Source organism: Scatophagus argus, chromosome 5, assembly GCF_020382885.2.
Source record: "Scatophagus argus isolate fScaArg1 chromosome 5, fScaArg1.pri, whole genome shotgun sequence".
Taxonomy (NCBI): Eukaryota; Metazoa; Chordata; class Actinopteri; family Scatophagidae; genus Scatophagus; species Scatophagus argus.
Window position 1 is genome coordinate 16,744,154 of NC_058497.1, and position 15,815 is coordinate 16,759,968.

The 15,815-nt window shown below is 40.8% G+C and overlaps 1 protein-coding gene across 4 annotated transcripts in view; it reads left to right on the top strand.

Annotated features, from left to right (window-relative positions):
* The first annotated feature begins 138 nt into the window (after positions 1-138).
* Positions 139-15,815, top strand: part of ift80 (intraflagellar transport 80 homolog (Chlamydomonas)) — a 34,718-nt gene continuing 19,041 nt past the window's right edge. The window contains exons 1-8 of one of the 4 annotated variants that reach the window (XM_046389261.1): positions 157-685; positions 897-957; positions 1,275-1,496; positions 3,841-3,951; positions 4,117-4,185; positions 6,780-6,889; positions 7,397-7,486; positions 7,582-7,719. In XM_046389261.1, the coding sequence (XP_046245217.1) occupies positions 921-957; positions 1,275-1,496; positions 3,841-3,951; positions 4,117-4,185; positions 6,780-6,889; positions 7,397-7,486; positions 7,582-7,719 (777 nt within the window). In that variant the 5' untranslated portion in view covers positions 157-685; positions 897-920. The other 3 variants (XM_046389262.1, XM_046389263.1, XM_046389266.1) reach the window with 3 other exon arrangements.

The window sequence follows — 15,815 nt, forward strand, 5'->3', positions numbered from 1 at the left end:
GAAAAAAAACACGAAATTCAAAAAAGGGGACGAAGCCAACTCCGCCTCGTTCCAAACAAACCATAATCATATGACAAAAGTAATCAGAGTAAAAGCGCACAGCGACAATACTTCTTCAGAGTGTTATATATTATTTAAGATTATTGTCAGATTCAAAGCCTAAGGTTTCTACGTGTTTAAACGGTTGCTTGGTTACATTAGAACGAAGTTCCGCCCAGAGGAATAGTTTACATTTCAGGAAATATTGTTCGATTGATTCACGATTGATGCCAGCGTATTTTGACTTTAATGAATCCCGTCAAATATATTTATTTAATAGATGTCACACTGTACCTTGTAAATAATTTGAACTATCCGTTTTCAAGGAAGTGAGACTTGCAAGTCTCGCGATAACTGACTTTTCAAGCTGTTATGACCCAGATTAAATGGCTACTAAAGGCTAGCCTTGATAACGTTAGCGATAAAGTGCTGATTAGTGATAGATATTCATGTTCTTTAACTGTATTGACAATTCATACATATTTTGCTGGAGTAAATGCTACGCATGCATTGCTGATTGTTCTACTGGAGAAATGGAAACGTCAGAACGATGTCTGCTTTAACCAGAAAACTAAGTTAACGTTAGCATTCAAGTCACAGGCAAGACCCGGGGACATCTGAGGATTCATGTTAGCAACAGTGGCAGGTACCGTAGCAACTGCAGACGCTTGTTTCTTTCACCGTTACAGCTAACAGAGCATACCAACTGCTGACTCGCCTTGTTTACGGGGTAGCGTTACGGTTCATCGTTTTGGTCTATTGTTTTTCATTTTGTATGTTGGTTTAACATAAGTGTGATGTAAGGAGTTTTAATATGGAAGTTACTGTCACTAAATGGCAATTTCTTGTTCTTTTAGGGTTCAGTATAGGAAACATCCACCATGAGATTGAAGACATCGCTGCTACAGGAACCCAAACATATCCCTTTTTTATAATGTGTGTAGCTATTGAGCCTTATATTTGTGTTTCTGTACAGCTCAAAATTTAATATGTAACACAACGAGCAAAACTTTGTTATTGGTACGATTAGTCATCCTTGTTTGCACCACTAGAAGTAAAAATAGAATTGTAGAAAGTGGCTACTTCCTGTTGTCTGGTTTAACACATTAGCTGTGCCAAATCTAGAATCTGTTAATTCCTTTCTCAGAATCTACTGTGGCATTTCATGCAGTTGATTAGAATATATAATGTGCACTGATAACTCCCTTTGATCACTTTCCTTAACAACACCTCACATAAGGAACTTGTGAGTTGTGTTGGCTGGACCACAGCAGATGAATTGTACTCCTGCAGTGAGGACCACCAGATCCTCAAGTGGAACCTGCTGACCAGTGAGACCACTCTGGTTGTCAAATTGCCAGAGGATATTTACCCCATTGACCTGCACTGGTTTCCCAAAACTGTTGGTGGCAAGAAACAGAACCAGTCTGAGATCTTTGTCCTCACCAGCACTGATGGCAAGTCTTTTTATTCTCCGAAATCTGGCCAGCAGGCTACAGGGCTCTGTTTCTCAATTCAGTAATGGGCTCAATATGTCACTTTAGTTTCACCAGTTATTAATTCAGTGATTAGCTGCATGACAAGCATCTGTGTTTTCAGTCATACTCATGGAGGGAAATAAAATTAGTTAAACAACATTATGTTGACGCAGAATAGAAATAATCATATGCTAATTGAACTAGCTAAACATATTCTCTGGTAACAGAGTTTTCATTATGCTCTGCTCTGCCTCTGATCTTTTTTTTCCCCTCAACCTGCTTTTTATAGTAAGTAGCAGACAGTATCTTGCTTGTTCATTAGAAGAATGATTTTAGCAACGCAGTACAGAGTGAGTCTGTTTCTGCTCTAGATTTCATTTGACCTTCAATGATTTTAGTAACACAGTACAGGGTGAGTCTGTCTCTGCTTTTGATTTCATTTGGCCTTCGGTGTCAGATCACTTGAGGTGAATTTTTGTTTTGCATTACTATATTTGTAATACAAAACCTGTTGACACAGTCTTTGTGACGTGCATCTGTAAGCCCTCTTATGTCTCTTCTTTGGCCTATATTAGATATAAACACACAGAATATGGATGTACTGTTATGGCAGGCAATGTGTGGTCACAACACTAATGGCAGTGTAGGGTTGCATAAACACACCCACAAACTGAAGCAGCAATTTTATCTGGCAGACCATAGAGTAGTGAAAACTCATTTTACTTTTGCAACTTTCTTCTGCTTCTTGCCTTGTCACAGTTAAACAAATATCAGTATTGATTTCATTTCTTCTTGAAAGACATGTTTGCATTTTATTGAAAACAAAATGTGACCATCACACAGGTATATTCTTTTAACTTTGGTGTGTGCTGAAAGATTTTGTCGCAATTTTTAAAATGTGGATTTTGTACAGGATACTTAACACTTCCTAAGAGATCTGTATGATATAGTTCAAACGAGAAAGCAGTCCAACAGCCAGGGTTTTATTGAATGACAGGGCTCTATATTAATGTTGTGGCTTTTCCTAACCTTATTTGATTAGTCAGCCTCCCTTTCCATTTCCAGAATATTACTTTTTTTGTGTGTGTGTGCACATGTGTTGTGCATGTAGCCTTTTCCAGTTATAAACTATATTAAAATACGCTTTGTGCAATATTTCACATTATATTGTAGAACATTAACTAAATATTGAACATTTCATTAATAAGAATACTTCATTATTCCTAATTCCTAATATTTCTCCATGGCTAAGCATAATTGCATAGCTCAGATCCCTCATTTTCCCATTCTACCAGAGAGGGTATTGTGTGTAATGGAGGTAGGCTTGTCCCAAAGAAGAATAAATTAAGCATGAAAGATGTTGCTGGGCCTTCTGTTGGGAACAACAGTCCATCAGTCTCATTCTCTTTTACCCTGTGGAACTACAATGTGGTGTCATAATAAATTTCACACAGACGAATCATCAAGCCATATGTAAATACTAGTAAAATAGCAAAGTGTTAGTTATCATAATCAGATATCGCAAAAACCACCTGTCTGATAACAAAAAAGCGTTGTTTGGCCACACAGAAAAGGACTGTTGATGTGAATGCACATGTAATAGAAACAGAAGTTATATTTTTATAGCTAGTTTTTCCTTTTGATTACTTAAGTACAGCTCTATATGTCTGTTGCACTCACTACCTGCTACACCAGTAACATCCACTTTTTTTGGGATGTCCAAATTTAGACATGTGAGCAAGCAGCAGCATGCTGATTTGCAGTTTGGGGCCACCAGAAATTACATAGAACATTCAGAATTTTTTAATACACACTGCCACAAAGTATATGTTAGTCTAGCGTCTTCAATAACTGTCTCCATGCCTGATCACCCTTCATGTCTAGCAAATAGAAAATTGCCCGTATTCAACCAACCAAGACCCTTTAGTTTCACTTCTTTGCTTTATGCTCTATGTTTGTACGTCAGTACAGAGCAGTAAATATGACTTTGTTGCTAATTGTGTGTTAGGTGATTGATAGTTATTATACATATATTTATAGTGCTGGATTATAAAGGTTTTTTTAAACCTTAATAATATTTTCTTCTCACTGATGTTCTGGCTTGGCCATAAAAAATGTTCAGTCTGATTGTCTCCTGCAGCAGCCTGAATCATTCAGACTTATGAAACCACAGTCTCTATATTCTTTATATAAGATATTCTCGTTTTAGCCAGTGAATTGCAGCAAAGCAGAGTTCATGAATTATAGACTGTACACACCCACATCAGCCTGGGCCTAGACTGTGGAACAGCCCTACGGTAAACCTCTTTTTGTCTCTTTCTAGGGAAATTTCACCTTGCCTCTAAGATGGGTCGCATCGAGAAGAGTGTCGAAGCACACAAAGGGGCTGTTTTGGCTGGACGATGGAACTATGATGGTACTGCTCTTATCACAGGTAAATATGACAGGGATACACATATTTTCATTGCTATTTAACAAATACTCGTTTAAGGAGCCTGCTTTAAAATTTGGATTAAGATTAGAAATTTGATAATCCATTTGTTAAAAACTTAATGTCTATCTCTGCAGTTCTTTTCACCTGTTTTCCCTCATTACTTAGCTGGAGAAGATGGGCAGATCAAGATCTGGTCAAAAAGTGGGATGCTACGCTCAACGCTGGCCAGCCAAGGTAAGGCTAAAGACTCTTTTTCACACACACACTTTATTTCACTGAATTTAAGCTACATTTGTATCTAGTGCTTGCATTAAACTGATATCTTATTTAGTCACTCAGCCAAAATTGTGTTATATGATCACTGAACCAGAAATGAACAAACAAAGCAGAAGATACACATTTATAATGGGCACATCTTCTGCGCTGTCTTGTCACAATCATGGCTGCTGGTGCCTGTTTGTTTGCAGTACTTCATGGACTGAATAGTAAAAGTAAGGCCAAAAAAATCCTCTCCATGCCAAAAATAGCAATTTGAAAAAGTACAGTTTTTGAACTGCAGCAGCTGCTGTCTTTAATGATAGAGGTGAAAGTTTAGGACTGTTGATTTCACTTCCTGAAAAAAAAAAATCAGCTGTAGTTAAGGAGCAATAATTCAGTGAGTTTGAAAACTGAAACTTTTTCATGCTACACACGGAAGCTGACAATTTGTTTATAGTATGGTTTGCCATTTTAAGTTGTCTCCTAATCCATCATGATAAATTAATCAACCGTAAATATCAAGACAAACCTTATCAATGACTTGAATCCTCACTGGGCTCAGCTACAGTTTATGCAAGGTGGCATTAGTCCAGACCCCCTTCTATAGAAATCTTTATTGACAAATGCAGGTCACATCTGTAAAAACTGCCAGCCTGCAGAAGAAGCCACGCACAGCCAGTCTCTGACCAACCATCTGAAGGCATTTAGCGAACACAGCACAATATACCATACACACGCACACACGCATGTATAATGCTGATTGCTTTTTGGACCTGCTGGCTCAGAGTGCCTCTTTTCTCTGAAAAAGTGAGGCAGAGTGAAAAACAGCAATAGGCACAGCCTTTATGAAGAGGACCAAACACAGAGAAGTTCAGTTTCATTCTTGTGTATCAGGGATGACATCTCCCTCCCCGATTGCTATGACCCAGAAGTTCACCTCCCATCTGGCCTCTGTTTGACACCAGACTCAGAATACTCACCCCCCATAGCTGGGCCTTGCAAGTCCGTTCTTGCAGTTCCAGATTGCAAATATACTGCCACACCAAATATATTTTGCATTTTATTCTTCAGACTTTCATTCTTCATTTTGTATGAATGTTTATGCCTGCCTCATGAAAGTGTATGTGTGGTTGCTGCATTCGTGAGTGTGTACCTCACATGTATGTTCTTGTGTCTGTGCTTGCACACTCACTGAACAATCTGATTTCCTTTTGTGTTGAAACAGCCTTTTTACTCAAGCCAGATACTTTAAAATGGCAATCAAGGCGGAAATGTGTTTTTTTTTCCTCTCTCTGTGGCTGTGCAGTTGTGTGAACGTGTGTGATGTGTGTATGTATTGGGCCTACTGGGATGTAATTATGCTTGGTACGACCAAAAGCAGAATCAGTCTCCATGTTCTATGTTTTTCTTTTTTGGGTTGTTTTTTTTTTTTTTGTTTGTTTTGTTTTTACTAAAAGCACCATAAAGTTTCAAAGCTTTATATCAGTGGAGTTTTATTAAAAGTCATAAAAAAGGCTTCTAATGATATATTTCTCTATCCAGAATTCACATTCACTATCTATGACTTATTAATCGATTCATCGTGTTTGATTTATTAAACATTTCTTTTCAGTGTAGGGACAGAAAAAATGAGGGTGGGGGGGTGGAAGTTGGTTTCTGGAGAAATGGATGGCACACTCGTGCTGAATAACGGGTGCTGTGGAAAACCTGGCAAGGAAACAGTAATTCAGTCCCAGTATGTAGGAACATTTTTCCTAAGCTGGCTGTATGGAGAAAGAGCTGCTGGGCGGTGGGCTGCTCAGCAGAGCTACCGATTTGTAGAACACCTGGATGCAGTAGCTTTACCACAGATGCACACCATCCTCCACATGGCTCTCAGATCACTGCAGGTGTTGCTTCTCTTCATAGCCCACAACTTCATACATACACACACACACACACACACACACAAGCACATACAATAGTTGTTCTTCTTGTGTACTGTGACACATTTTAAGAGAGAGAGCCTCTAGGAAGAGCTTGGAAGGGAATGAGGGAGATTGAGGAGAGAGGGACTTGCTTCAACCCCTCTCACCACCTTTGTCAGATTTAGATCATGTGACCAGCTGGCATTTGTGAGAAACCACATGCACCTGGAGTAGGGTTAAATGTCAGGCCCTCTACCCTCCGCACGTGCGTAGCCACAAACCCAACTCGTACACACACATTTTCCCCTCACACATGTCCACGTAAGCACATACACACACACACACACACACACATGCTTATAATGTTGAGGTTAGGTAGGTTTTCTCAGCTGCCTGCAAGCTAAGTGCTGTTCCATGAGGTGAGATCTCTGAGGAAATATGATATCTTCTAAGAGGAGGACTTAGCACTGCTGTATCCTGGAGTTATTGTTCATACCAGTCAAGGAGGAAAGAAAATTCATACACATACCATTTTAATTCACATTCTTTAAATTTTGGATTAAGGAAAGGTCAAAGTCTTTATGTACCCAATCCATTGTTCTTGGCTGGAGGTTAACACAGGATCTCATTATTTTTGTACTTGTATTTCTGCATGTCTTTCAGGGTCTCCTGTGTATTCTGTGGCCTGGGGTCCCGACTCGGACAGAATCCTCTTCACATCAGGAAGACAGCTAGTCATCAAGCCTCTGCAACCCAGTGCCAAAGTCATACAGGTCAGCTAACTTCATCTATTCATTTTAGAGTTATAAATCTACAATGGTCAGTTGAGATTCATATAACTTGATAATTTGAGTTTTTAAATAGTGCTTTGCAGGTAACTGTTAAATGACATAAAAACTCTGTCAACTGACACAAAAACAAGCATAGCTACGTTGATTATATATCTTTTAATACGGTCTGTGCATTTGGTTATTTCACTGGTTTTTAGATCATTTTACTGAGTTGAAAATTCTGGTAATACAAAATATTTTCAGTACTGTATTATAGTAACCTTACAGTTTCGCTTAGTGTTTAATTTGTAATTTTGCCTGTTTTTCTAAGCTTGTGAAGCTTATGAATTCCACAGCTGCACTGATTAACTGGTGTACCATTTATATAATATCTATAATCTATAATATCTCTCCCACCTCCCTTCAGCAAAAAAGTGAACTTGTGTGTGGGCACCATCATTATGCTGACATGAAACCTGTCCTTTTACTCTTCCTTTTGCCTCTGTCTAGTGGAAGGCTCATGACGGGGTTGTTCTGAAGGTGGACTGGAATTCAGTGCATGACCTCATACTGTCAGGTGGAGAAGACTGTAAATATAAGGTGGGCAGTGTTTAAGTATACTTTTAGATGTCACGGAGACAGGTCAGGTTAAATAACCTTGTTTTTAATCATTCAGTCATGCCGTCCCTCAACAGGTATGGGACAGCTTTGGCCGTCTGCTTTACTCCTCGTCGTCTCATGACTACCCGATCACCTCTTTGTCCTGGGCACCAGATGGAGAGGTGTTTTCTGTGGGCTCCTTCAACACCCTGCGACTCTGTGACAAGACTGGAGTAAGAAAACCCATTTGACTTTACACCACTTTTGAGTTGTTGTCATCATCAGCAGCGAGAGAAAGTGAAAATGTAGCTGTTGCAGAAACTCAAAACCGTTATGGAGAGGTGGCAACACAGCTATTGTAAAAAGAAGAAGAAAAAGAACAAATAGCAGGAGGTGAAAGTGAAAGACGTTGCAGCAGTTTATGTTTGGCATAAAATTAAATGGACAATAAAACGACTGAAATGTTGTTCAGTCTGTTACAATTTAACTCTCTGGCACCTCTCAGACTTAATGAATCCATTTGATCGTTTGTTGATTTGTGCATAAGAAAATTTGCTTTATATCAAGCAGGGACTTGCAAGTCTTGTGCAACATCAGCTGATAGTCAGGTAATCCAGGCATCAATACTGCATCGCACTTCCAGCAAGGCAGTCAATTCCTTACTAGGACAAACACTATTAACGCCCTTGCATTAACAATTAAATGAGCGTCTCTAGACAAATGCCCCTTTCGTACACGACCAAAGACTGTTAAAATAGCGATGGTTATAATGTACCATTGTGTGATAAGGTAATGGATGTCAGTGGTGAATTTCAGTGATTCATGTTTCCCTTCTGGATAAAGTCCTGCCGTCAGTAAAATTACGCAAGGGACAAGCATACTTTTCAGATGGTGAAAATTCTTTGGAAAACCCCTCCCCCACACCTTTCTGTGTCAGAAAAATTGGGTACTGGGTCCAATCATCTCTGCAACTTTTCAAAACTGATCTGAAATCTGAAATTCACATCCACTTCATGTTGCGATTGGTCAGCTGAGAAGAGGTAAGAGAGAAGCCAGGTTTTGAACTCTTTCTCTCTACCTTTATGACTTATATGTCTATATGTCCAACGAGGAGTACACAGCATACTGTATATAGAACTGATAAATTGTTATCTTGATAATTATGTTATCGACTGTTGGCCATTAGTGAAATTATAGCTGATAAATAGAGCTCATAATAAAAAAATCAAACTGCTTTTGTTGACTTCACAAGCACACTTTTGTTTGTGATCCGCAGCATGCTGTTCGCTCATGATGTCCAACTGCTGCAGCTGGGTAGAGCCACGCAGTGTAGCCTTGAGAGCCAAATATGTAGTCGCTGTGGAAGTTTTTTACAATTTCGGAGGAAGACAGCATGATTGCAATTTGCAGAACATATTCTGCATGAGTTCTACGTGTGTGTGGGGTCGGGGAGGGGGAGGTGTCAGTGAGTTTTAACACAACAAATTAGCGCTTTGGAACATGAACTCAGCCCTCTTTCCTCACTATATCTTAGCCTGTCTCACCCTCAGGCGTGCAGAAACCACAGGTTATGAACTTCTATTTAAAATTCAAAAATACTAAATTCTTGGTTATCCTGTTGGTATCAGACACAAGCAGGTAGTTTTTGGTTAACTGTATAAATCTGTGTTGGCATCCCTAAGTGCAGCGATTCCTGCCATTTTCTGTGATCAAACAAGTGCAGCACAAAGAATGTCTTCCAGGAGGGCCTGTTTGAAAATGTTCTCTGTTATTCGTGTATTTGAACAGTATCACATCCTCATCCTCTCTATAACGGCCGACCTTTTATTCAGTCTTCCAGTGTAGCTGCTTGGAACTTTGTGAAATGTGGAATATCGTAGAAATTGCCAAAATGTGGATGCAATTTAGAAAAATCAGGCTTTTCCCTGCCATTATAAGCGTTGTTTTTACAAAATGCAGAATTTGGGAAAAACATAAAATGGTATCTGTAAAATATTAAAACCGATTTCATAGGGTCATAGAAAAAATCCTCCACAAAACAAAATTATGCATACACTCTGACTGTAAACAAATCCCTGATCTTGACCATTTTTGGGGACATAGAGAGGGGAAACATTTCCGACTAACTAAATACACTTAGAAAGTGTATTTTTTTTAACACCAGAACTCTCTGTTGCGTGTTTTATTGTTTTGTTTATTATTTTATTCTCATATGTTAGTGTGACATTTATGCCTTGTATTCAGTGAAGTCCTTTTCCGTGAACCATTAAGTATCTGTGGTGCACTGTCAGTTTTTCCAGTGCGGTGTGGTTTATATTATGAGCTTCACTACAAGATGTTTGTTTTCTATACATTGTTCATCTCTGTAAACCACATTAACCCTCATGCCGCATGTTCTTGTTACCTGGTGCCGATAGTAACTGGAGTTGTAATGAGAGGGGAAATGAGAGAATGATGAATGGTAATTGTTGTTTTATTACTGGTGAATGTTTGGCCAGAAACAATATTACTAGTTCCCTGCTCTGACCTCATGGGACGCTTAGGGCTTCTTTGAGTTTACTCAGAGATGTCAGTATATTGCTGCTTCAGACCTGTTGTAATGAAAACAAACAGCCAGGGCTGGGTTTTTGTGTGCTGATCACCAGGCATTTTATGCTCCATTTTGATTTAATTAGGATCAAATGGCTTTTTTTTTCTGGAGCACTAAAACAAATGGAGTGGAGAGAGGCCTGAGCCAACACATATGTCTTTTGCAGAGAGGTAAGATGTGTGTTTCTATGCGTTTTGGAGCGGATATATTAATAGCATTTGGAGTATATGAACATCCAGAGGGAGGCTGAGGAAATCCCTTATCATCTATGTTCTAGTTCTACAAATATACATAATTATCTGAACTAGGGATTTCAGTAGTTTTGGGGGAAAGTTCCAGATTATACCTGTGAGCTGATGTAATCTCGCGCACAAATAAAAATAGAAATAATTCTGCTATTATAACTATAACACACAAAACGGAGTACAACACTGTTATTTTTTGTAATGACCCGATTCACCTTACATCCTCCCATTATGTGTTTGTTTACGTGGTTTGGTTTGTTCCATTGTTTCGTCACTACACCACTGGCTTTGCTGTGGTGAGTGTCTTGGTTAAGGCAGTGTGATGATGATGATAATTATGATGATTATGGTTCTGCCCTACTCTAGCTGAAGAAAGGGTATGCTTGCATTCTCCTTCCTAAGCCCCTCAGAGACAGTGTGTGCTTTATGGCGTGGGAGGCTTGCTCAAGAAGAGCATGGGGGGGGTGTGTGTGTGTGTGTGTGTGTGTGTGTTGGGGGGGTTCAGAAAAAGAAAATCCCCTTCGAAGGTCACTTCATCTGAGTGGCTCTCTATGTGTGAATTTAGGCCTTCTCTCCTCTCACGCACTCAGTCACTGTGCTAAAATGTACTATAATCTCACTGTGCGTGTGAGGTTACACGCAAGCACAGCAGCCATTAACAAATTACAAGGGCTTTACCTGTGTTGTTGCTGTGGTTTGTTGGCGGCAGAGTAAGGGTTAAGCTGCGCGAAGAGTCTTTTCAGTTACTAGCGTGACTAATGGGAAGGGGTTTCATTCTGTATCTGCTACAATGAAACCTTGCACTTTTACGTATTGCTGCTGCCTCAGCAGGATCAGTCCCGCGCATTTAACCCCTTCACCTCCCGTCCAGCTCTGCTCCTCTCTCATCCCAAACTCTCAACTCTACCCCTACCCTTTTCCTTTTTCTCCTGCACATTTACTCCATCCTCACACCACAGGACAGATGTAGTGTGTTACACCCCCTCATGAAGGGAGGGGGAACAGACACTCACATACAGGCACACACATAAAGTTTACACTGAGGCAAAAGTACTTGGAAAGATTAGTTGTGTAGTTCTAGCCAGCTGCCCATGGATGAACAAAATGTTTGTTTGTTTTTTCATAAAGCATTAACATGTGCTTATTGTTGAACACATTATTGAGTTGTTAATACACATTTTCTTATTTTAGTTTTGATTTTGTTGCGTTTGGAGTTCTTGTGTGTAGAGTACATTTTCTCTTCACAGGATCTTTAACAGGACGCAACACACAAAGAGGTTCACTGTCCCTTTTACAAGATTTGGGAGAGACAATAAGTCAGTGTCTGTCTGTGTGCCTGCCATAGTATATGCATGTGCCCACATGCCTTGTGTGTCTGCATGTGTGCGTGTGTGCGCAACCATTGCCGTGCAAATGTGCCTGCGAGACAGCAGTCTATTTACGAGACACTGCAGCTGGTGTCTAGCGTCTGGACCCTGTCACGATCCCTGACACTGTCACTGGCTAACAAGTAGGACTCAATGTGCCAGGCGAGTAACCTCTCGCTTCTATTTCTCCGCCTCCCCTCTTTGCCTCCCCCCCTTGTCTTCCCTGTGCTTGTTTTTTTTCTCTCTCCACTGTACACCCATGCTCACATACATACATATAATAGCTGCTTGGTTTTCTCTTCTATTTCCTGTACAGTATTCTTTTTTTATTTTTCTTTATGGTTTGGAAATCATGTTATTTGCGCAGCTTACATTGCACAGATTTTCTGTCATCATACTTTCAGAAACCTTAATGATAAATGAAGAGGAAAGTTTCTTACAGGACAGACAGACTGCAGGACATTGTCACATAAGCAGGACCGAATCCTGTAATGAAAAGAGCTTTAATACAGTTTCATGGGCAGATTTCATTTCATTCAAAACTTAGCATGTGTTCAAACCAAAAATTCCTCCATTAAAACAATGCAGGCCCAAGCAGCACCTTGTCGGATGACATCACACTGCGTTGAGCCTGGGTCAACTTTTGTCAGCCAAGCCTCATTCAGATGAATGAGTGATGATGTCAGTCTGAACATGGCCCCGCTGAACTAAGTGATTACTGCTCCCCTCCCTCCTCCAGGTCTGCTTCCACTGGTGTCTCACTGAAGACATGGCTGAGCTTAGCCCTGGTACGATCCAGATTCCTGTCACACTCCCTATTCTTCCCTCTTCCCCTCTCCTCTCTACCCACCCACTAAAGTTTGCAATAAAGGTAGGCCAGTTGATTAGTTTGGTCCATTAATCTGTGCCGATAGAATCAGTATCAGCAGAACTTGGCTCTGATACTTGGCTGTGGAGCGTCTACCCGTCAGCTTATTAACTAGAATTACTTATTTTCAGGGAAAATAATAACTCAGAAAATAAAAATTGCTCCCACCTGCATTTTTTCCTGGTTAGCTTCATCAGTTCTGTGTTTATGAATTACTCTGAGTTTGAGAGTCAGTGATCCAGATTTATGTTTTTATTTATTTATATTGTTATTATTTTGACTTAGAAGTTCAGTTTATGAGTTAGCGATCTTCTATTAACGTCAGATAGTGTTCTGACAGCAGGTTTGTTTTTTTTGTTTTTGTTTTTTTCCTTTTTTTTCGAGGGGTCGAGGGTGATACTGTCCAATTAAAATGGCTGTATTTTATTATCATTACAGTATCATTATTATATTGGCCTTTGAAAATCCACTATTAGTTGACCTCTAGTTCGTGAAAATATCACTGTCTTTGAAAAAAACTGTTGTGCTATCTTTATCTTTCTATCCATGCTGAGTACTTTGTGCCAACACATTGCACTAACAATAAATTTGTATGAATTTAAGTAGAAAATGGAGCTCCATCATTTTTTTTCCTCTTTGCTTATGAGATATTAGCACACTTCAGCGCACAGTTCTCCCTTTTTTAGGATCAGTGAAAATATCTTTCCTGATTTTTGTTGCTCATACTCCCTCCTCCCTGTGTTGGACTACCTCACACTTATCAATGCCGCCCCCCCACCCCCGACTCCCTTTCACTGCCCTCTTTACCTCCCTTTTTTTTGGGTGACTCTCAGGGTCCCCTTAGGGTTTTTGTGAGGATTGCTCAGCATTGCCACTCTGGGAATCGGTCCATGTCTAGTTGGAATCAGCTTTGCTCCTCTCTCTTTCTCTCTCTCTCTCTCTCTCTCTCTCTCTTCTCCTCCTTTCCCTCTTTAACGTGCAGCCTCATTCTCTATAGGATCTTTGTCTGCCATCCTTATAGCTGCCAACCATTATTTTCTCTCAGAGAGTCTATCACCCTTAAGTGTTGGTTGGTCTGCCAGTTTTCTTGTGGTCTTTTTTTTAATTCCTTTCTTAGCCATAGACTCTCATCCTCTGTGACATGCCACCTCCTCCCTAATTACGAGACTTCAGATTTCCCTGTCTTCTCAATGAGTCTCTCCGACTGTTTTCCTCCACTATCATTGGGAAGCATATACCTGAGCCGATGCTGGCAGTTTGCTGCCAGCCACTGGCCAGCCAACATCTGGAAATTGCAGCTGCTGGAAGAGAATAAAACGGCCCAGAGTTCTGGTCCCGATCGTGAACCACTGTTAGTGGAGCATGAAAAGGCAACAGAAACCACTGTAGATTTATTAGACTGTGAGTCTTTATCTGCTTTCATCACACGAGAAGGGGACTTTTAGCGCAGTATAGTTCAGATGGAGAAAACGTCACGGCAAAAAGAGGGAAAGGCAGCAGAAATCAGAGAGATGGACTAACACACATACAGGATAGGGTTGGAAAAACAGCAGGGGTGGGGGGTGTTACACAGTAGAGAAAATGAAAAGTAAGTCAAATTGAAATTATTGGCACAAGTCTAACAAAGAAAGAGCATGTGCACATGAGAAAAGATGGTGACTGAGTGTTTGAAAAAAGACGAGTAAGTCTGAGAGTGTGAGTGTGTCAGAAAGAGAGAGAGAGAGAGAGAGAGAGAGAGGGAGCATTGTCAAACAAAGAGAGTCCTGAGTCAGCACCAGAGCAGTTTTCTCCCCAGGCAACTGGGCAGGGCTACTCCTCTCTCCCTCACTCTCTCTCTCTTTCTCCTTCCCTCCCTCTCCCTCTGTCCCTCTCTCTCTCTTCCCCCCACTTGCTTTACCCCTCCCTCCCCTTACAAATCTGTGCTTTTGCATGCTATTTTTTGCTCTCTGCGCTCTTCCTCTCTGTTCTCTTGCTGTCGTAAGCCTGCTCCCTCCATACACTGTGAACTGGTCTTAAGACACCAAAAGTTCTGAAAAGGGCAGATGGGGTCTACATCGCCCTTCAGAGCTCTTCTCCTCTAGTATTTTCTCTCTTGTTTTTATAGGAACAATTTTACTGAAATATTTAACACATTTTGGTGAGGTTGCCAGGCCCCTTGAAGCCCAGTTTTGAGGGCGAGCACCTTAAGACTGTAAGAAGCTGTACTTACTTGTAGACCTTCTATCTGTCATCCCAGTTTATCATCCCAAGAAGCTCATTAGTTCCCCTACCAGAATGTGAGGATAATGGTTTCTCCTTTGTATTCCAGTTCCTTTGTGCCGAACAGGCTTTGGTTTTCGGTGTTGCTGAACATATTCTGGCACACTCTGCGGAACAGTGTATACTAAGGTCGTTCTTGCAGATGATTGACTCCAATTTTTTAGTGCAAGCGCATGGGTGTGTGTGTGTGAGCCAGTGCCTGTGTGCGTAAAGTGGGTTAGAGTAAAAGGCACTTGTTGACATGGTAATACTTTTACACCTCTCTAGAGTTCGGCTAAAGGCTTGCCTTGTTGGAAACGAAAAAGGAGGGGAGCATGAAAAAGAGCTGAGAAAAGAGAGCAGTTGGAGGGGTAGGAGGCGGGGTAGTGTGGAACTGTCCAATATATCCTGTAAAGTTGGCCTAGTGAGACTTGGAGGATTGGTCTCCATAAAAGACGGTGGTTTCTCTTTCCCTCAAGTTTCTCTCTCTCTCCCTCTCTCTCTCTCACTCACTCTGCTCTCGTCCCTCTCCCTTTTTTTCCTTTACTTCTCCACCTCTCCATCCTTCCCTCCCCCCACGGCTGGAGTAAGCGTATGACAGTGAGACAGTGCCCTGCCAGCCCCTCTGGCAGAGTCATCATTCTTAGCGGCGCTAAATCACTACCTCCGATTGCTAGACAAACATGTCACACTCGCAGAGAAAAAGAATCAGAATGAGAGGAAAGAGGGATAAAATTGTCGAAGGAGTGAGGGTGATACTGAGTGACGAAAGGAGCAAATAAAGGGCTTTGTGGTGCACTCAAATAAGCAAAAGCGGAGCATGTGTGTAACTGGGGTATCACTTCAGGCTTTACTCCCAACCCAGAGTTCATTAAGGACTGTTACTGAGGACTAGGGCTGGGCTGGAGGCAAAAGACCAAGGTCTAGAAAATGATGATTTGAAAGGGTTTAATTTTGGCTTCACCCTAAGGATCCTCCCCCTTTTTTTCTGCTGGCTTCCACTGAGATCAACATGGTGCTG